Source organism: Ambystoma mexicanum, chromosome 1q (assembly GCF_040938575.1).
Source record: "Ambystoma mexicanum isolate Mex_15411 chromosome 1q, UKY_AmexF1_1, whole genome shotgun sequence".
In the NCBI taxonomy this organism is placed as follows: Eukaryota; Metazoa; Chordata; class Amphibia; order Caudata; family Ambystomatidae; genus Ambystoma; species Ambystoma mexicanum.
The window spans coordinates 1,481,378,078-1,481,400,760 of NC_090922.1; the positions used below are offsets into that span (position 1 = coordinate 1,481,378,078).

The following is a 22,683-nucleotide window of genomic DNA, read 5'->3' on the forward strand; positions in this document are numbered from 1 at the left end:
GATGCGTGCTCTGCACCTCTGTTCTGCTGGTGCAACCGCCCAAACCCAACTCTCACGTTAATGTGGCTGTTAATGTGTGAAAATGATTGAGAAGTCACGGTGGGCTTCATTTCATAACTTTTCAATTCTTCATGTGGTTTCTACTATTTAAAAAAAGCAATGAAGGATATTTGTGAAACTGCCCAATGACTTGATTAATCATGGCAAGGTTTAATATAATTAATGCAATCAGTCAAATGTAGATGTTTCTGCTGCAGTGAGTCAAACAACCTTTCGAGGGGTCATTTTAGTTTTAAGAGTGGATTGAATGGAGGGGTCCACTTACACAGAAACTCTTTGGCTTTCCCAATGAAGTTTGAACCACATGTGAGCTCCCACTATACCTGGTGAAGAATCGACTGTCAATGTCTTTCCTTCAGTCACAGCGCCCCTTCAATGCCTCTAATAGTGTGGACTTCGGGGCCAGGCTTCCTCCTTAGATCAAATCTAGAGAGACCAGGAATTGGCATTGGAACTCATGAAGTCTCCATTCACGTCAAGTTTATGAACAGCACCTGTGTATTCAAATATTTAGTCCATTGTTTGTGCTTTGTAGTCGTATTATGTTCCATCACTGCCAGATCACTAATTTTGAGAAGCACATCCGCAGCAAAGGGCCTTCCTTTACCTTCTCATTCTGCGTCAAGGGGACTATTGCAGAATTCTGCAAGTGAGGCCTCTGTTTAGAAGAATCCCAGAGGTCAAGTAATGATTATCAACATCATTATTACACGTAGGATTATGGAGGGGTCAACCGGAAGGGAGTTCCTGTGATGTCCCTGATCTTAGTCAGGATCTCAGTCCAAAGGTATGCCGCTTTCATGCAGCTCCACCATATACAGAAAAGGCCACCACTCCCTACTGTCTACACATGTTCTGGAGGGGCTGCAGAGGAAAGACTTTAGGCAATTGTTGGTTGGGTGAGTAAGCACGCGTAGCTTGATTTGTGCAAACACTCCGTCACCATGGGACATTGTGATGCCTCGCTAGCCCTTTCGGCATGGTTCCAAAGCGATATCTTGTGTAAGACCTTGTTTCCATCTTAACATATACTACAACTAATCAAGTTCACCTTCACAGCTAAGGGTCCATTATAGGCTAATGATTTGCCTGCTTGGCTCCTGCCCTGTCCTCAAGGAGCTGTTGGAAAGGAGAGGGTTTCTGGGTGCCCATCAACTTGAGTTCTGCACTAGTTATCCGGTATTACAAGTGAACATGCGAAAAGGCTGCATTTTCATCCAACTGGAAGTCTTTTTTACATGTCGCTTAGCTTCTCTAAAACCTCTCGCGCTGATTTGCCAAATTCAAACCTTCTTCCAGAGAAGTTACTCATGATTAACCCAAATCAGCTAGATGGGCTTTTCAGATGTGAACTCAATCCCAGGAATGGGTCCCGTCTTCATAGCATGAAGTAGCTTTTGCCCACAATCCCCGCATTTCTGGTGAAACGAAAAGCACTGTTTTCTAGACGCATACCAAGGATTCCTTCCTTCAACTTCCCCAGGCCTTTTAAACATTTCTGAACAATGTTCCATGATCTTGTCAGCAGTCAGTCACCAAAAATGTTACATGATCTTGTTCGCCATTAGTCAGCAATAATGTTGAATGATCTTGTCCGCTATTAGTCACCATATAGTACCACAGGTACTTCCACGTTGGCTTGCCTTTGTCATGTAGCTTTAGATAAGAACATAATAACATGCAAGATCAAGAAACAAGAGAATGGTTCCACACTGCGTGCAATCATATATTTCTCTTCAAGGGGTACACTTTATTGGCTCCAACTGGCAAAGAGATTTGTTTTGTTTTTTAATTATTTGCAACTTATTAGAAACCTTTATCATACGCACAGACCTTTTCCCCCCATTCAAAACCAGTTCTGATGAGTGAATTTATGGTCTCATCCTAAAAACATCGGATAGATAAAATATTTGTTTCAAACACCGCATTTAAAAATGTCATCAAACAAATTGTAGCCGTGAGATTTTCTCCTTTTAGGAAATAAATTCAGATTTCTCCTGCATCCATTGCTTGTCGCTCTTCGATCAGTTTGCCCATGTATTTAGTCTTAGATCTGTCAAGACATGACTGAACAAGTCACGTGTTTCAATGACTTGGTCAGCTCTCAGAATCTGCACCCCAATGTAATCCTATGCCACACATTGGAAGCCTTGATCAGATACTTAGGGAGTACGCCCCAAGCCTTGGTTTCCTATCTTAGGACATTCTGCAGGCGGTGCGACTTTGTTTCCTCTTGGGTTTTAATCCAGTCGTCTTGCCACAGTTTCCATTTCACCTTTCTAGGGATGTTAATCAATTCTTCTAGATAAGAGTGCAAATACTCCAAGGTCAACCGGCATCCATTGGACCATTGCTCTATAAGAGAATTACCACCTCTAAGTAGTTTATTTTTCAATATTTGGTAAGTACTCTTGGGAGTCAGCAACATGCATTGCTGAAAAAGTGGCAGCATTTTCTGCGACGTCCTTGCTTGTAATGAGGTGAGGCCCAGTTCGTATCTGATCAGTGTGGTGGAGATTATATTTGGGAGCTTCAAGATTTTTCAGACAAAAGACTCTTATTGCTTATAGGAATGGTTCGGTCAGAAAATGTTATTGTCCCTATGGGTCGGCCATGTGTTTTTAAGCCTAAGTCGCCTGATTTTAGAAAAATTTCCTATGGACCTTACCCGAGTTTTCATCCATTAAACGCACGCGAAAACAGGCACCAGGGCGCTGCCATTTTGTGATAATCCTATCACTTGCCCTATCGCCCTGGCTGACCTGCTTTTGCAGAACTAAATCATATTCCCCGCCTCTGAGCCTGTCATCAGCAGACGCGTACCGCCCATTTCACAACGCCAAAGCACGCCTTGTGTCAACAATCGCTGCGCTTCAGCTAATGACGTGTCGCCATGGAAATGACAGGATGCCTCTTTCTTCAATAAGTATAAACAGACCATTTCACAACACACAGCAGCAGATTTTCGATTCCATTCCTCTCTCTGTGTTACTTTGAGTATTCTGTGACTCGTTTTTGTGCTCTGGTCAGCTACCTTCGCCGCTTGTAGCCGTGTGAGCACCTGTACCATTGTTATAAATTAGTTTAGTTTGTTTACCACACAGCGGCTACAATAATGCCCTACATGTACGAGCCCGAGTATACCGAGGAGGAACTACTGGAAAGGGAAACATGCGAAAACGATGGGGCTTCGGACGGCAGTTGGCAGGACGAATCAACGGATGAAGACACTGGACCTAGTCGCATGGACAGTGTATCCACCTGGTGCACATGCAATCGGTGCGAGCTAATGCCAACCGAGGACGAGAACTGCTGATGCCGTGAAAACTTGGGATGTGTGGCCTACATTTCAGAAGGCGATCCACGGCCGCAATGCATCACGGAGCTGCCAGACTTCAGGGCAGCCTGCCTCACACGGTCCGTGTTGAGGATAATGATGGTGCTTATGCACGAACTTCGTAATCCGAGTAACGAGTAAGTATACTCTGGTTGTGATGCCACTACTATTTCATGGTCGTCTCCTATATCCAAAATTACATCTACATATCATTGTAACGCATGAAAGACGTTCAATAGTGTGCAGTGCCTAGATAGCATTTGTCCGAGCAGAATGCCATTAGTTACAAGAATTGTCATTGACAACAAACGTTTAATAAACTTATCTTGGTCATTTAAAAACAGTTTGTATCATTCTTTTTCACAGGTGGTAAAGGCTGGTGGCCTATCGTTCCTTTACATGGTGGCTTCATGGGAGGCTTGGACACCGCGTTCGAAGAGTAATACCTGCCTGTGCCATTCGTGCCATAAGACAAACTTTCCCCAGTGACAGCGGTCAGTACAGGGGATTTTCCCTCGCTGTGCTGCAACCTGACCTGTACAATGTGTAAAGTTTTGTATTTTTGTGCCATCAAAATAAGAACCAAAATAAAACACCACATATATTTTAACAACGCTTGTTTCGATTTTTTAAATGAATCAAGTGTGTCTCCATTCAAGAGTCTTCCTGTGCCTTGCCTGCACGCCCACCGGCCCATCCACCCCCCCATCAAAGGCAGTTCGCACCTGGGGATGAGCGCTGCAATGGTGTGCCGTCAGGGGCAATAACGGCCAAGGTGCCAAACACCATGTACACTTCAAAAGGTATTCCACGCCCAGGGGCCATCGCTCACATAGCCTCCTCAGACCCCGTGTCTCCAGGAAGGCCCCCCTCACGCTGGCCGGCCCCCGGCAAACCACATAATACCACGACATACATACGTCATTCATTCACAAACACACCCCTGTTTCTAATACTTTATAAACCACTTGATATGTCTCATGAGAACATCTTTGTGCTTTGCAAGTCAACTCCTGAACGTGCTACCTGAGAACCACTGAGATCTATGCTAATCTGCTCATCGTCGTGCTATCCGTGAACTTCTGTGACCGCTTCCAGCAAACTCGTAATTGTGCTACCTGTGGCCATCTACCTGTTCTCCTGCAACATACTGCTTGGCTTGCTGAATCCAACTGTTTGTTGGTCAAGGTAAGGCCATGTATCCTACTCATATTTCGTTGATTTTTAAATTTCTATCTATTTGCGAGTAGAGTACTCAATAGTGCTATGTTCATTAGTCTCATTGCTATTGACTTGAGTTTCAATTGTTATGCTATCAATAGATCTATTTATTTTCATCTGTGTCAATTGTCATCGAATTGCATCCTTCGGGTGTCCAGTCTATAATGTAAGCATGTTTCCTTCTCATGCAAGACAGAACATCCAAGGGACGAGTCACATGTTCAGAGTTTAGTCACATCATTTATAAATTTATGCATCTTATTCAAATACTAAGCCGCTCATGATGAACTGGTATAGGTATTCCGGCGAATGAAACAAACCTTGCATAGTACATTGTATGGTTCCTTTACTTTTGTATCACATTTTTATTCATCAAAATTGTATAATAATGTCGATATTTACTTTTCAGAATTTTCAACAATGCCTGCCTGTTCGATTAGCGGTTGCCCTTCGAAGACCCATGCTAAATCTGAAGGCACTACATTGCATGTATTCCCGAAAACTGTTGATCGAATAAGAGAATGGGTCAGACATTGCGGATATCCACTGGTTGAGTCCAACAAGTCTTAGAGGACAAGAGGGGTGATCGATACCGCATCTGCAGCCGGCACTTTTCCTCGAACATGTACACCACATCTTGGGTAACAAAGAAGAATAAACGGCGAACGACACGAAAATTGCTAGCAAACGCTATTCCCTCGCTATTCGTCCACATTACGCCACTGGTGAGTCAAGTGTCCAGATTTAGCTTTAGGCCTTGCGGTAGTGTGTAGGTAGCTGAATGGATTAATTGATATTTTAGGTGTTGTGTCCCTTGTAATACTTTCGAAATTCATATGAGTGTCTAGCTTTTTGAATAATGATATTTATCAATATATTCTTTTTAGATTTCATAATCCACAAACGAAATCTATATATGGGCACAGGGAACTGTGCTATATTGCGCATTTTCAATAGCATTACTCTCAAGTATTCTGTCGCCTTACATGGCAATTTTTAATATTGGCATTTCATTATCAAACAATAATTTACCTTTACAACTGCTTGACTATCCCTTGAATCTGAAGCAAGCACATTCTACATCCGTGACGTGCTCGCAGTTATCAACCACTTCTAGCGGGTATCAGGTAATCTTACTTGGCTTTTCCGCTACAGACTTGTTTTATGCATGTCAAGTAATAGTTTTTATGTATCGTGTAATTATTTTACCGAATGTTTGGTTAGTGCTTTCCAATTGATATACACCTTAGTTATCGTCCACTCGTCCACTGGTGTTTGTTTTCAGTTATAATTAGTGTTATCCATACTAATGCAAGTACTGTCTTTCAGGGAGATGCTGAAGCGTCCACCACATTGACAACATCCCTAGATGTTCTTCAGCAGCACGAGGTATGGATATTGACAGCTCCATCGAACTAGATCATCAGAGCTGGAATATTTGTTGTTTGATTGTTCTACACAATGTTTCATTCGTGGTTAGCCATTGATATGTACCTGTGTGGTCGACCCCAAGTGTGTGTTATGTTTTCAATATTGTAATCCTTACTAATGCAAGTACTATGTTTCAGGCAGTTGATGGAGTGTCAACCCCTGCACTTGATGCAGAGCCTGACATTCAAGTAATTCCAGGCTGAAGTGGAAGCGGGACCATGCGTATACGAATCGGCACAACAGCTTTCGGAAGTGCGCACTACATTTACAACATACATAGATATTCTTCAGCAGCACGAGGTATAGATACTGACAGCTCCATCGAGCGTGATCATATAACGTGATTCCATTTGCTATACTTTCTTCCCCATTAACGCAAGTACTGTGTTTCAGGGAGACGGCGGAGCTTCCACTACAATCACAACATCCCATTTAGATGATGCAGATGTAAATAAATCGGAGAAATACGTTGATTAAATCTGATCATATTTAGATATTCCTTGATTCTTTTAGACAATTCATCATTTGTGGTTATCTCTTTATATGTACCTGTGCCGTCGACCCCAAGTGTGTGTTATGTTTACAATATTGAAAACCATACTAACGCAAGTACTGTGTTTCAGGGAGACGACGGAGCTTCCTCTACAATCACAACATCCCTTGTAGGTGAGGCAGATTTAAAGAAATCGGAGAAAAAAGTCGATTAAATCGGTTCATATTTAGATATCCATTGATTCTTTTAGACAATGCATCATTTGTGGTTATCTATTTATATGTACCTGTGCCGTCGACCCCAAGTGTGTGTTATGTTTACAATATTAAAAATCATACTAATGCAAGTACTGTGTTTCAGGGAGTTGCTGAGGTGCCCTCTCCAATACAATCATTCATGGCAGTCTATGCGGAGCCAGAGGTATGGATACTGACAGTTCCATTGAACTAGATCATCAGAGCTCAAATACTTGTCGTTTGATTGTTCTACACAATGTTTAATTCGTGGTTAGCTATTGAGATGTACCTGTGTGGTCGTCCTCACGTGTGTTTTATGTTTTCAATATTGTGATACATAGTAATGAAAGTACTATGTTTCAGGGAGTCGACGGAGCGTCATTCCGTGCTGTCTATGCGGATCCAGAAAATATAGTCATTGCAGCGCAAGAGGAAGGGAAGACATGCGGAAACTGATTCGAGCAACAGCGTGCAGATGTTGAAGTTCAAGTCAAGAAAGTTGCAAAGAAAAGAAACAAAAATAAGGTTAGTTACAAACAGTTCATAATTTTAGAAATTGTTTTGTGCTGGGGACTATATTATGTTTTTTTACTGTCAATTGTACTCTACTTTATCTTATGTTTAAACTGAACATCCCTTTTCCAATCTGTCCTCTAGTTACCGGTGGGTGTACAAACTATACATACACAGACAGTGAAGCAAATGAGAGATGTTGCTTGCCAGACAATTTACAATATGGAGGAACTATTAATTCAGACGCGGCGTGTTGAGACTCGAGATGCTTATGTCCAATGGCCAGAACATGAATTGCATGTGTCCGGAGAATCCGGTAAAGTTTTATTGGACCATTGGTACAGTGCGACCGTACCACCACAAGAAGATTATACTGAATGTATTGAAGATAGCTCTGAAGTAGTCGCAGACCAATTCACACAATCTACACCGGCCAAATAAATGCCACCCAAAAAGCTGCCAACATTGTTGTGTTCTCCCATCAATGTTGAAGTAACAGATGTTGAAATGACAGAGAATGAACCAGCAGCAGTATTCACCGACGCATCAGAACTTGATATCAGCGATATTTCTTTCAATTGTGGTGATATGTCCTCAACGATACAGTCAAAAACAACTTTGACGCCAGATGACAGTCTAATGAAAGAGGGCAAATACATAGTATTCGACAGTTGTTTGATGGATATTATAAGTATGCTGAAATGTGGGCATTCCGTCAGAGGGAAAGTATGTCGGAAGCCATTGATTCATGTGACTCGTCAAAAACAAGGCAGTAACGTCACAATAAATGCCGCCTGTAGATTAAATCATGCGTTCTCATGGTCTGCACAACCGATGCTGGGGAAACTGCCAGCAGGCAATCTACTGTGTGCAGCTGCCTCACTTTTTAGTGGGTCCAGTTTTAGAAAGTCAGAGTCTTTCTATCAGTTTGTGGGACTCCATTTAATTTCTAAAACACAGTACTACAAATTCCAACATGATTATCTATTTCCGGCCATTAGGGATGCTTGGAAAATTGAACAATTGTCTCTAGAAAGTACATTCGAAGGCAAACTATTCAGGCTAGCCGGCGATGGACAGTGCGACAGCCCTAGATTTTCTGCAAAGTACTGCACCTACCACTTTCAGGACATGGATAGTAACAAAATTGTGAGTTTGGTGGTCGTGCAGGTGTCCCAATGTAAATCCTCAGTGGCCATGGAGAAACTAGGATTTATAAAATCATTGGAATATCTACAATCGAGGGGAATGCACATCGACCTCATAGCCACGGACAGACATGTTTCAATAGCCAAGACAATGAGAGAGCAGTTCCCACATATTAAACATCAATTTGATGTATGGCATCTTGCTAAATCAATCAATAAGAAAATCTTTGCTGCAGGGAAAAAAAAAAGGTTTGGAAAGTATTTCACAGTGGTCCCAGTCTATCGGCAACCATCTTTGGTGGAGCTCCAAAACTTGTGAAGGGTCAGTGGAAATCATACTTGAAAAATGGCGGTCACTGATGCACCACTGTACCAATGTTCAGCGCTGGTCAGAAAACCTACATTTCCACCAATGTGAACATGGCCCTTTGTCCCCAGAGGAGGCAAGGAAGAAGAAGTGGTTGATTCCATCTTCACCTACACACAAAGCCATTGAGAAGATTGTTTTCGATAAAACTCTATCAAGAGATTTGAGGGGACTGACAGAATTCTGTCACACAGGAGGTTTGGAGGTGTTCCACGATATGTGCCTAAAGTACAGGCCAAAGCGATTGCATTTCGGCATACATGGCATTAAACATAGGACTCTACTAGCTGTCTTGGCCCATAACGAGAATGTGCGCCGTGAACAATCTAGGACTATGGGAAATGTAGGGATGCCTCGCTACACTGCAGCCTTTGCAAAATGAAGTATGAAATGGGTGGTGAAACCAGTATATGAGGAAATGGAGTGCGACTTTGTTAAAGGCCTTATTGTTACTGTACTAGAGAAGCACAGATATGGAATTTTGAGCGTTTCTGGGCACAGCACTGATGCATTGCCACCAAACATTGCCTCTGTGCCATGTCCACCCAAAGCAGAGCTCATTGAGAAGTACAAATCCCGGTTTAAATCATTGTAACCTGATTGTCTTTTTGAAAATAATGTTATTGTACAGTGTACATACAAAGTATGCTAACCCTAAACCCTCCCTTCACCATCCTGGGTGGCGAACAACATGGGTGTCATCTTTGACTTCTCTCCCTATTCACTTCATATCGCTGACCTTGTGAATATGTGTATGTATATATTTTTGTTGATCTAACTAAGTTTCGCAATCTCATGTAAATGCTGAGCACTGTTAACCGAGGTGAGGCTTGCGCGTTGCAAATAATAAAACAAACAAACAATAAATCTCACTTTCAACTCAACTCCTCAGGTACTTTATACTTTCCCTGACCTTCCCCCAAAAAGTCAATGTCTCCATAGTTATGGTTCTCTAGGGCTGCAAAGCTTGCGGACAACTAGGACAAAATTGAGGGCCTTAGAACGCGCCAAGCGAGGCGTTGCAGATGGGAGAGAAGCCAGTTCGCATTTGCACATTGAGGCCTAGTACAAAGATGGAGTCGAAAATTCAAGTTCTCACAGATGGCTTTACATGGGATGTTGCAAAGTAAGAATGTATGCTCATGCAGAGTGAAGGTCAGCGACTTTGATTTTTTGCTCGCGGGCTGAAGAGGCCCGCGACTCGCACTGGCAGTATAAGGTTCTATTATTTTTTGACCTTGAGAGACAGGGACCATGCCGAAAGGATTTCATTTGAAGGAGGGGTGCAATAACATAAGAGACGATAATACTGAAAATTCTGAAACTAGACCGAGTTTCATGTTAGTTCAGTATATGAAAAATCGTTGGCACGAACACAGTGGGATTCACAGACTGCATTACGCAGAGACACAATGGAAATGGCAAAATTAATGTAAGTAACTCTTTAGACGCTTTTATACCGGAATGAAGAATGAATGAATGACTGAATGAATGAAGAGCAAGTAAAACATTTGTGGGATCGTCTTTCTACCGGGCACATGGGCATGCATGTGCCCATTCGACACACATGTAGACAAACAGTCTTTTCTCAGTGGTTCAATGCTAAAAAATCATTACATTGTATGTTAACCTCGATTTATTTCGTTAGTTTTCGCATTGCTTTTAGAGCCGAACATACTCCATTGCACTATCCTCGCAAGCAAATAGTTTTAGCTCGGCCATAATAAATGAAATGAATAATAGTAATAAAGATCGGCTGGTGAGACTAATTTCAATTTTTATGTTTTCTAAACAGGTACATCCTACCGTACTGCTACTGCCACCTATTCCAGACCCCGGTCCACAGATTTTTTAATCGCCAGCTGCAGCTTCTTGTAAACAACTGCACAACGTTGACAATTCTATGGGACGATCGCCAAGGGCCCATATGCCCTTACGCAGTACTAGCGGCTAGAAGCAACATATTAACCTTTACGGTGGCATAGAGCCTAGTTGATGGAACAGCCTTGCGGTTCACCGTGCGACCAAAGTGCTTCTTTTAACGAAAACCAACACCCTGTGTACCGTAAAGGAACAGCGCGTGACTCACGATAAACTTTAAAGGATTTGCGGATCGAGAGAAAAGAAAAAAAATTCCATTCCGATTTAATATGTCAATTGCTGAATATTCTCTAAACATTTAATGTCAAATAAATGTACTTTACCAAATGTACCGTATTGCTGTTTGATTTTAAAGTACAGTTTCATATTCCGAATTGTGGCGCGCTGTGTTGTGAGTTGATCTGTGTTGGTTTCCGGGTTCTGTGTGAAGTCGCGTAGAAGACGACTGGGCGCGTTTGCCTACACAGCACAGTAACGTCACGGAGAGAGGCGGGGAATATGTATGTTTTGATAATGTCAGGCTCAGGGGCGGGGGATATGATTTAGTGCCGCAAAAGCAGTTTAGCCAGGGCGATGGGGCAAGTGATAGGATTATCACAAAATGGCAGCGCCCTGGTGCCTTTTTTCGTGTGCGTTTAATGGACGAAAACTCGGATAAGGTCCATAGGAATTTTTTCTAAAATCGAGCAACTTAGGCTTAAAAACTCATGGCCGACCTGTAGGGACAATAAAAATTTCTGACCGAACCATTATTTAAAAAGAACTTAACAAGAACACAGTAGCATTACAAAGCAATACTGTTTGAGGGAATATTTTGGAAACTCTTTTGAACAAGAAATAACATATCAATAAGGCAATTACACACACAAAGTCCCTGAAGAAGGTCTTCTACAGACCGAAATGCATTGGACGACCAAAATGGTACTAAAGACCTGTCATGAAGTGTAATTGAATAAATAATCAAAGTTTTTTTGAAATCTAAAAAGTTTCGTCAAGAAGTTTTTCATGAACAACTACCAAAACTCATTTGCTAATTTCAAGTAACCACTGTGGAAATGCCCACTTAGGTCCTTCCAGTGTACTGGGAAACCCGATCCAGTCATTTGTGCATCTTCAATCGACACCACCCCTTGCAAATGCGGAGGCAGCTGGCGACAGGACCAAATAATTTTTATTTACATTTTTGAAATGTATATGAAAACCAAGAAAATAGGTTGTGCCCACTCACTCCCTTTTCTGGAGTCTGTTCAAAGTTGCCATCACCCTCTTGCAGGTTGACAGTAAGTCCATTCCTATACCTTTTGCAGAAGCCACTATTTTGTGCCCTTTTTCCAGATTGTCTTTTTTAATCACATCCCGAGAAGTGATATCACATGGGATCTGGATGTTTCTAATAAATGCACAAGCGTTGCTAGAACTCCGGTTTTTAGGCATAGGGAGATTGTTTAGATCCCGGTTCATCCTTTGTTGTTACACTGGTAATTTTCCTCTTTTTTCTTCGATTCTGGAATATATGAAAGGGATGTGTGGTAGCCGTTGGCTCTAGACCAGAGATGCCCTGGGTGATGGAAAAATTTGACTGCCGTTCAGGTGTATTTGTCATCTGATTCAAAATGGTCTCCATGGACAAACTTTTCAGATCCGTTCTGTGAATGTCTGTGTTCGTGATCCGTTGTGGACCCAGGATCCCACGGATGGCTCTTCTCTGCTTCTCAATGGGACTTCTGAAGAATCATGTGTTTCTCAGTTTCCTAGGGATGCCGTCACTACTATGCAATCATCATTCGCTGAAAGGTTTGAGTCCAGTCTCTGAGCCATTGTCTGTCCAGCTTTCCTGTTTTGAATCAACGATTTTAATTGGAGCAGATCCAGCACTGAGTTAAATAGACATGTTTTGTCTGCTCTTTCCAAGTCCAAAGACTCCTGCAATTTCTTTTGAATTGTGTTAGCACATTGTGCCTCGTGGTCGAGATGTGACAAATGAGTCAATTAATATGATTTTTGAATGAATCATTGTCAGGGGTGTGGTGTGATCCTTTATGTTTTTACTAACAGTCTCATACATTTTGAAAAAAGGGGCCAGCGAGATTGTAAGCGCTGCCATCATGTTGCATTGTGACTGGAATGCTGACGGGAGAGCCCACCTGTCTAGGATTACCCATTGGCTTAGGTGAAAATACTGAGCCATCCAAAGACGTGACTACAGGATGATGGTCCCTGAGTGTATGGTGTCGAGCTCTGTTTTCCATAGAAAAAGAAATCAAGTGCTGGGAAGTTTTGGAAGGTAAAGGCATTTATTTTTGAAGGATTTCTGAGTTCAGTATGCAGGTAGGACTGTTCTTGTTGCTCACCAGTGAGGTCAATGACCGTGACAGCGCTGTTGAAGCCATCAACGTAGGATTAATATTTGTTTGGTCACTCCAAAGTTTGGGGGCTATTGGTCAAAGACTCTTTGTGTGATATTACTTTGACCTCTATTGTATCCTCTATTTCAGCGAGGTCAGACGCTGCTTTTGCATTGATGGTATTTTCTGGTGCATCATCAAAGGGAGGTGTTAATCTCGAAGAGGATGTCAAGGGAGAGGCTGCAGGTCCTACTGCTACTCTGGAGGTCTGGACCACAAGCGGGGAAGCCTTCTACGAACAGGTAGCCTGTGCAACTAAATCGTCCTTCTGAATCTTATATATCAATGATTCTAGGCACCGGTGTTGGATGCCTCCAATGCATACGCTCATGGGTCTCTTAACGCTACTTCACTTTCCAAAATGTCTGCATCAGTGAGGTCAGGAGAGGACCTCGGGTGGAAGGAGGTTCTCAAATGAGTGCTAGATAAGCCTTCAGAGGATGATATTGGAGTTTTCCCATTTATCTTCAAATCGAGGGGATCTTGCTTGGAGGTCGCTACCATGGTAACAAAAGGTTTAGGTGTTTTTCCCCTTTGATTGCATGTGTAATTCCCAGGCATTCCACCTCCCCTTTGGAGTCCTGTAGCCATGTTTTAGCGTTGTTCATTGCTGGCACGTTAACCCGCTTGTGTGATGTTTCAAAGTGAGGGGATGAGTGTAATGGACGCTTCTCAACATTGATAGTTTTATAGGCAGCCCACTCACCTGTGATTTCAACTGCAGCCTGGTGCACGGCATCAGGTAAAATCTCATTGCTTCCAAGGATGGATCCATCCTAGGGAAGAAGAAACCAAATCCACAAGGTGGATGTCTCTCGATCTCCATGCCAGAGAAGTGTATTTATATTGTTCCACCTCCCATCCAGTATAGAGGTAGAAAGAAGACTCCACTTCTTCAGGTCACTATCGGTCGTATAGTCACAAACAAATGGAGGAGTCTCTCAGCACAGGCAGCAAGCACTATGTTCGAGGTACAGTCTCTGCCTCACAGACGCTCTGCCCGCATTGACTGCCTTGACGGCCACTTCTCGCCACTTTCATCCTGACGCTCCGCACCCGGAACTGCAATATATAGACTTGTAGGAAATTAAAGGCACCGCAGCAGTTTCAGTTTCCGACTGCACACAAAGCAAATCAAAGTGTACTGCTGCCTTGACTGCCACTTCTCGCCACTTCCGCCCACAAGGGAGACATGCAGTCATAACTGAGTCTAAGCTTATGGATATCAGTCAAAGGAGAACTTGAGCAGTGCTTGCTGACAACTAGAGCCATGCCCCTTAGCAATCATTTGATGCACCTTCCTATTGCAGGAGGATACATAGGCTGACTGTGGGTCCTAATTACATTATTTATTCCCTGTTTTTAATTTGCATTCATATCACATTGCAGCCCATTGGAGTGGGTAAGGGATGGGCAAAGGGGCGAAGTAAGGACGCTGGTTATCTTGTCCTTGGATTCAACTCTGGTGACCTAGAGTGGACGGTTCTATGGGAGGTCCGTACAGGATGCTTAGATGTAGTGTTGTGAATGGTTGCTGAGCAGCGGGGAGAGACGGAACATTAATAGAGGGTTAAGTCCTAGGACCTAGGTGTTTGTCATCAGCATTGCTATTTACTCTGTACTAGATATTCAGGGAGACAGAAGGCTGAAAGAGCCACGTTGTATGGATCTTAAGCCGAACAGCTTAAGAAAACTGTTCACCAGAAGAGATGGTTGAGCATGTGGCCATGTCATTGTGCTTATCTCACGCAGTCCAGTGTTGAGCACCAGCAGTGTGTGCCGGAGGAGGCAGTACTGGTGTATAGAAATGCCCCACAGTGCGGGTGTGGGACATGGTGAGCAGAGGCCCCAGCAGTACTTACCAGCACAGACAGGTTAAGCGGAGGTGGTACTGGCCCATGATAGAGGGTAAGGATGTGCGTCCCCGTGTTCCAATCCACTGCTTGGAGCCCATTCCCCAAGTGATCTAGGAGGAAAGAGAAAAGCAGACCAAATATATAACAAATCCAAAGGTCAGGCAAGACACTATTCTTCTTCAAGTAATGACAGACCAGAGCCACCAAAACTACCAATACTATAAACAAACTGCGGTGATGGATCTTCTGGATGTAAAATTACCCTCGGAGGGATTCCGAGAATGAACAGTCCTGTTTAATGTAGTGTGTGCGGCTGGATGAATGCAGTTCCAGTGGGAATGTGACTACAGAGCACTGCAACTTTTCAGAGCTTGTTGTAGAACTACTACTGTGATTTAAAGAGGAAGGTTTTACCTGGAATCTTCGGGGGCTGGACGAATATGGATCCCTTTCACCTTCTAAACTCAGTGGCCGCACTAAAATGTACTTATTAATATGTCGGACTCCTTGATGGCTGCTGCTTTGTTGAAGACGGAGCATTTTACTGCAGCACATTCCTCACAGTCTCCTTCACCATTCACTCCAAAATAAATCCTTGATATCCTATGGCTAATCACTGGGGGTGGTATGTCACCCTCACTTGATCCCCCTCTCTAGACATGGGACACTTACATGGTGTTAACTAGAGACAGGGTTCCTATTAGGGGCACAGACCCTACACCTGGGAAGCAGAAACCAAATAGGATCAGTGAACTCAGGTTATCCTCTGCCCCAATGCGCAGTTCTTCCACTTCTACTGAAGCTAGAGACTATGTAGCTAGCAGCCCTTTAAGGAAATATAGGCGCGGCAGACCATCAGCAACAGCGCGCTCAGATCCACACCGGGCAGGGGCAGTCATTGCATCCAAACCTGCACAGAGGAGACGTACATTCGAAAGGGAACCTCGCCAGTCAACCAGCCATGCATCGTACAAGGGCTCCACTGTCATCCAGTTAAGAATCGATGAGAGCAGAGTCTCTACCCAAGGGGCACGTCTAGGACATGACAGCCACTGAGACAACCATCCAAGAGGCGGGACCAGTGACGTAATTAGGCTTTCTGCTGCCATAGGCCCAACTAAGTGCATGCACACCCCTCATAATCTTTTATAGGAAGCGATCAGAACATAAGCTGTCTGCCAACCGGACACAAGTGAGGTAAGGTTGGAATAAGGAATTTTGCTTTCAGTGCTAATATCTGGTTTCTAATGAATTGCCTGCTGTCCCCCGCCTGAGAAGGACCTAGACTGGTCTTTAATATGAATCTGTCAGGCAGAATAACTAAACTTCTACATGCGGTTTTGTCAAATGGTAAAGTTTACATATGAAATATATGCAGGTTGTACAGGTGCATCTTATAAAAATGTTGAATAAAAATAACACAACCTCCCTCTCATGGTTACAGCGCTGTTGTTAGCAGTGGGGGAGGGGAATGGAAATAAGGCAAGTGACCACCTGCTGCAGCCCATGTATCTCCAATCCCTGGGGCAGGAGCGACATTAAAATATGTCAAAATCCCAAGTGAAATTTCCTGGTACTAAACTCAGTAGTGTAAAGACAGTTGGAAAAGGTTCTGGGAACCGTTGGCTTTGTGCAGCATTCTTAGAATTTAGAATAAGAGTGTGGAACAGGACTTCGTGGAGCTGGAGAATGTCAGTTGGTAAGAGCAAGGTGACATGCCGGTGGGTGTTGTATTTCAGTTATATCAATATTCATGCAAGGATAACAGGACACATTTTATCTGAACCTGTAACTTTATTCTAACTGCCGCCTCTTCCTCCCTGAGGCTCATCCCTTTCCTACTGCTGCATCTCATTCCCTCAACCATTGCGGTTCCTTACAACTTCCCTCACAACACCTCTCCTGCACATATCTCCTTACGTCTGTGTCACACCTCCTGAATAAGCCTGCAGTGCCTTATGATATTTTGCTTGGGGCACCCTTCTGTGTCAGCCTCTGTTCCCCTTTCAACTGATCCCAAGACTTCTTTCTCACTCTTTCTTCCTTCCTCCTCTGGCGTCCTCGTGTCTTGTCCAGGATCTTCGCCCGGCTTGAAGAGCTTGAAGAATGATGCATTCCTTGTAACGGCCTCTGGGTGTTGGCGGCCGTCACCATGGTCCCTTTCATGCCGGTCACTCTGAGGGGAGTGCTGTCGTATCTTGCGTCCGTCTTCCTCTGTATAGCATGCATCATGGGGGCTGCTGGATTGGCATGCCATCAATGGTTGCCTTCTGGATAGTCCTTTTTATCGATTTCATAACCCGTTCCGCCATTCCGTTGGGTTGAGGCCATAGCGGCTTGTGGCCATAGCAGCGTTATTCTCTGGTGGGTGAACCCCATGTGTCTCGCAAACCTGTGAAAGTCCTGGCCACTGAACGGCGGACGATTCTCCATTTTGACTGTGGTGGGGATGCCCCACTTCATCTATGACCCTGAAAACCTGGGCGAATGACGTGGACAGCGTGTGCTTGACTATGGGGAATCTGGAGAACTTGTCCACTATTACCAAGAGGCAGTCCCCCATCTCGAGTGGCCCATAGAAATCCATCACAGCCGCTTGCCACACCTTCTCAGAGATACACGTAGGTTGCTTGGGAAGTGGCAGGTCGCTTCTTGTTGCACATTGACATGGAAGGCAGCTTCTGACTACGTCCTCCACCATTGCACCAATGAATGGGAACCGACCGAGTGATTTCTTGGTTGCTTCTAATCCCTTATGCCCTTCATGTGCCAGCTTCACTAGCCCACTCCGGAGGGATGATGGAATGACGATGCTGCATCCGCTCAACAGTATCCCCTGTTCGGGCACTGCCAGTTCTGTGCTGACCTTTGCCATACATTCCAGCTCCTACCTATTCACTCCTTCTCGATGACGCAATAGTCTTTTGTAGTCTCTCCATTTGTTTGAGACAGTGAGTTTTTTGGCCCATCTGGTTGATGGGTCAACTTGTGTCGCCCTGACTAGATCTTCGGTGGTCAGGGCGGGCGGTGGGGCCCACCTATTCTGCATCACCTTTCCTTCCCTTGGTGACAGACTTTCTGTCGTTGGGTGCCTTAAGATGTAGTCAGCAGGATTACAGTCTCCCCCAGGTTGGTGTGTGATGTGATAATCGTATTCTTGGAGGTGAATATCCCATCTTTCTATTCTGGATGGCATCTTTGTTCCAGGATTGCCGAATAGTGAGAGAAGGACCTGGTGGTCCATCACAAGAATTAACCCACTTTCCGATCACAAGTGGTGGAAATATTCACAGGCACACACAGCTGCCAGGCTCTCTTTCTCCGCCTGTGAATATGCACCCTTTATCTGGGATAGGGACCTGCTTGCATATGCTACAACACAGCTGGTGGGGTTGTCAGGTCTTTCATGTTGTGTCAGGATGGCCCCTAGACCAACCAGGATGACGTTGACTACTATTTCCATGTACCATTGCGGATAGAAGTATGCTAGGTGTGTAGCACTTGCGGGTTCCTATTTTATTGTGTCAAACGCCTTCTGTCATTCACGCAACCATCTGAATTGCTCGTCTTTTCGTACTAGTCATCTGAGCGGCTCGGTGGTGATGGCATACCTCTGCAGGTATTGGGCACAGTACCCGGCCATCCCGTGGAAGGATCTTACTTCTCCCTGTGGATGGGTTCCTGTTGTTCGTTGATGGTGCGCACCTTTTCTGTGTAGGGCTGCATCCCCTTCCCCGAGAATATATGGCCATAGATATGCATCTGGGTAATATTGCATTTTTCATAATTAAGGGTGAGCCCTGCATCTTTCAGGATGGTGCATACGTCCATGCGTGCCTGATCGTGTTCCTCTTGGGTGGTGCCATACACTAGGATATCGTTGGAATAGTTAAAAGCCATCTTGACTGGAAGGAGCAGGTGTCTGATGGTCTCCTGGAAGATCTCTGCAGCTGATGAAATTCCAAAATTCAACCGCTTGTACCGAAAGAGACCGTCGTGGGTTTCAAATGGTGTTATACCTCTAGTGTCGGTGGGAATGGACTCCCCTCTCGGCAAACTGTTTGGAAATGGCATTCTTTGCGCACCTAGAGCACTTCTGGGTCATTGCTTGGCATGGCCCGCAATGGTAAAATGTGTCTGCATTGGTAGCAAAGCCTCTATGGGGGTGCCCTGGTCTCAACTGCAGGTAGCCCTCCCTTTGCAGTCCTCTTGGTGTTGTTTGGTGGTCCGGTGTGCTCCTTTTATTGTCCCTGCCGCTGGTGAGGGCCGCCACTGCGTCGTCCCTCCCTGTCTTTTTTTTTGGGGTCTCTATGGCAGATGCCTGGATCTCTACTGTCTCATGTACTCTCATGTACTCTCATGTACTCTCGCCATCTCAATCACTTCATCGATTGTCAAAGGCTTCTTCAGGAGCTGTTTTAGGAGCACGGACGATATACATCCTTCGATGACACAGAGCCAGATCGCTTAATCATCCGAGAAGGCTGAGAATTGGCAGTAAACTAATTTCTGGTGGAATCGTGTGATGAACTCCTCCACCATCTCATGGAGTGACCGTTGGTACTGATTGAACACGTACTGTTCATAGTCTCTATTTTGCTGTATTACTAGTTTCTTGTCCAGGGCTGTCACAAGAGCTTCGTACATGTCGATGTTATCCACCGGGATAGTCTCAATGATGCCATTCACCTCTGTCCCTGTCAGATTCGTGAAGATGTCCTTCAGCACCGGCAACAACTCCTCTCCTGCTGCCTTGATGGGTCCTCTGTCTGACTGCTGTTTTAGGATGAATGTACTTGGCTTCCTCAAAAATGCAATGCTGCCAGTGATATGTTGTATTGCCCCTTGCCCTTCTACTTGGTCTCCATGATTGCCGGTCTCCTGTCTTCGGTGGGTCTTGTGGCGTGCACTGCTCTGTTAACTCCTCCCTACTGCTTGCTGCCGATGTGAGACTACTTGTGGGTGTTCAAGTCTTCTAACGTGTGTGGATGCTGCTGGCCGTTGTTGGGTAATGCTTCTCTCCCCTCTTGGGAGTGGTTTGGATGATTCTCTCCTTTCCCCCTTATTGTTAGTACTATGCGGTCGTTCCACGTTTAATTACTTTTATTTCCATCGTCAATGTGTGCGCTGCGTCCACCGGCAGGAGGGGCTCTTTCTCCTTGTCTCCTGGGCTGGTTGTGCAGATGCCTGCAGGCGGGGCTTTCCTGATGTCAACCAGTGCTGCAGCTCACGTGTGAGGGATGCATGAACTGCGCGGGCAGGGCCATTGCTTCTCCATTTGATGCTTTGCGTATCGCGCTCCTCCTCCGGTGCAAAGACGCCGCCTCTGTTACCCGGGAAGGATGCTCACGCTCCAGCCCAGTAAGGATGGGCTCCAGTCCAGAAGGAAGGAAGGATGCCCAGATGGCGGTGGTACACCGTGTACTGCACACGGAAAGACGTCTGCTTCGTATGCCGAGTGGGATAACGCTTTTATCCTCATTGCCAGTTGTATTTCATTTATATCAATATTCATGCAAGAATGACAGGACACGTCTTATCTGAACTTGTAATTTTATTCTAACTGCCGCCTATTCCTCCCTGAGGCTCCTTCCTTTCCTCCTGCTGCATCTCGTTCCCTTAACCGTTTCGGTTCCTTACATCTTCCCTTATAGCAGCGGGGACGTACAAAGATGCTTAATGAAGAATACTTATTTTATGAGTAGGACGTGATGCTGTCAATAGCAACAAGAATGGTATAGAACACCGCACCAGTGCAGTGTACCATCCTGAAACAAATGGCACAGTAGAACGCTTCAACAGAGTTATTAAGGACAGTATTCGTACTGCTATTTCAGAAGGAGGTGATTGGAGGAGGGCTGTGGATATCACTACTGTAGCACACCACTTTACACCCCATAGCGGGAGAAAACCCAATACTAGGGTGTTCCCCGCCGTGGTTAGTTAGGGCTGGCCTCTGTATGATTAGTTTTGGTGCTTTCAGGGAGAAAATTAAAAGGAGACAGGAAGATAATATAGTTAATTTTGTCCTGCGTATGGCGACTAAGGAAGTGGATGTCAGAGCTGGTGATTGGGTGCACGTAAAGCTTGTGGCAGAAAGCAGAGTTTGGTCATCAAGGTTGTGGAGAGGTATCATGGGTATGTTAGGACTTCAGATGTTGGAGTTTGAAACATGAATAGGGTGTGTAAGAAGTCAGTGGTGAGAGTTGTGAGTGGAGGCACTGTGTGGGATACGAAGGATGGAGGAAGAGTGTGAGACGAAGGACTGAGGAGTGTCAGGGCTAAGTGCGAATTTAGAAGACCGGGTTTCTTGAAGGAGTATATGAGTTCAATTCTCTTCCACTTTGTCACATGATAGTAAACATTGTACATAGTTAGGGGTTTAGTTCCTTTGTGCTTATTGTGTTTTGTTAGAGTGTGAATGTTAGATGTTTCTCTGTTTTGTGGTGGTGTGTTGTAAGGAAGGGAGATGTGTAGCATTCTTAGAATTTTGAATACAAGTGTGGAATGCGGCGTAGGGCAGTTGGAGAATGTCAGTTGGTAGGAGCTGGGTTAGATGCCGGTGGGGATGTATGAAGAAGCCTAATAAAGAATACTTACCTTATGAGTACACCATGATCCTTTCACTGTGCATTCTCACAGTGGAGTAATGGATAGGGGCAACCCTGAACGTTCATGGGTGGGAAGCAACAGCATTTCTCATAGCTGTGCAGTGCAGGGAGCTTTTTATAACAAATGAAGTAGTACATACAGTTTACAACATTGCTATTTGTGCCATTGTCCAAAATACCCAACATTCCAAAAGTAAAATTGAGTAATGTGTTGGGCGTTCCTGCACAACTGTACCTTTGTTGGTATGGTTTAGGCTATGGGACTTGCAAGCTTGCGTTTATGGTCCTTTAAAACATTTGTTGGTTGAACTCTACAATCCATAGGAATGTTTTGAAATTTGTGCCCAAAGTCCAACATTAGAACTGGAATATATCCCCAAAGGTAGGGCCCATCAGCCAATCAACACAGAAGCCACCTGAAATGACACCCTAAGCACCCTTTCCCCAGAAAGAGACTGGAAGGCCGGAGTGTGGCATGCAGAAAAAGGGCCGCACAGGGTGAGGGACAAGCCAATCTCAGGTCCCACATCAGGTCTGCAGGAGGCCATATGAGGGGTCAGTGCCTGGCAGCCAATACACATCCCAGCTTACAAACGAGTCTCATTTCAGCAGAGAGGCTGGGAGTCAGAGGGAAAGCCTTATAAAAAGCAAAGGCTAATATTTGAAGCGGTTTAAGTATACACTGAAGACTGTAAACTAGACAGGATCTGATTTGGAGAAGGTTGGAGGAAAGAGCAGAGGTCCTGGAGTAGGAGAAAAGTGTAGGAGCTAGGAAGAGATCCAAAAGGATGGGACACACTGGAACCTAGGAGCTGGAGGAGAATCCAAAGGGACGAAGAAGGGGATAGTGAGAGTGATAAGGAGAGTGCCAAATGTTTTGCCCAAAGCTGTGAAGACGGTGATAGGCAGAGCGGGCTGGCAAGTGGAAATATGTGTGTCCAAAAGGGTTAAGGTGATGAAAGTGGTGAGGGGCTGAAACAGGCGAACACGTTGATGATGAGAGTGGTGATAGAGGGGCTCAAAGAAGTGAAAAAGGTGATCAGGAGACTGTTGGCAGTGGGACACACAGAGGAGAACAAGGTGATCTGGAGAGTGATGGCAAACCTGGTGAAAAGGGTGATTAG

General features: G+C 44.6%; 1 protein-coding gene across 1 annotated transcript in view; it reads right to left on the reverse strand.

Annotated features, from left to right (window-relative positions):
- The window catches only part of LOC138550118 (uncharacterized), a 494,885-nt gene that overhangs the window by 180,363 nt on the left and 291,839 nt on the right, over positions 1 to 22,683 (reverse strand). Inside the window, exon 17 of the mRNA XM_069642386.1 lies at positions 14,955 to 15,058. Coding sequence (XP_069498487.1) covers positions 14,955 to 15,058 — 104 coding nt within the window. The remainder of the gene's footprint in view (positions 1 to 14,954; positions 15,059 to 22,683) is intronic.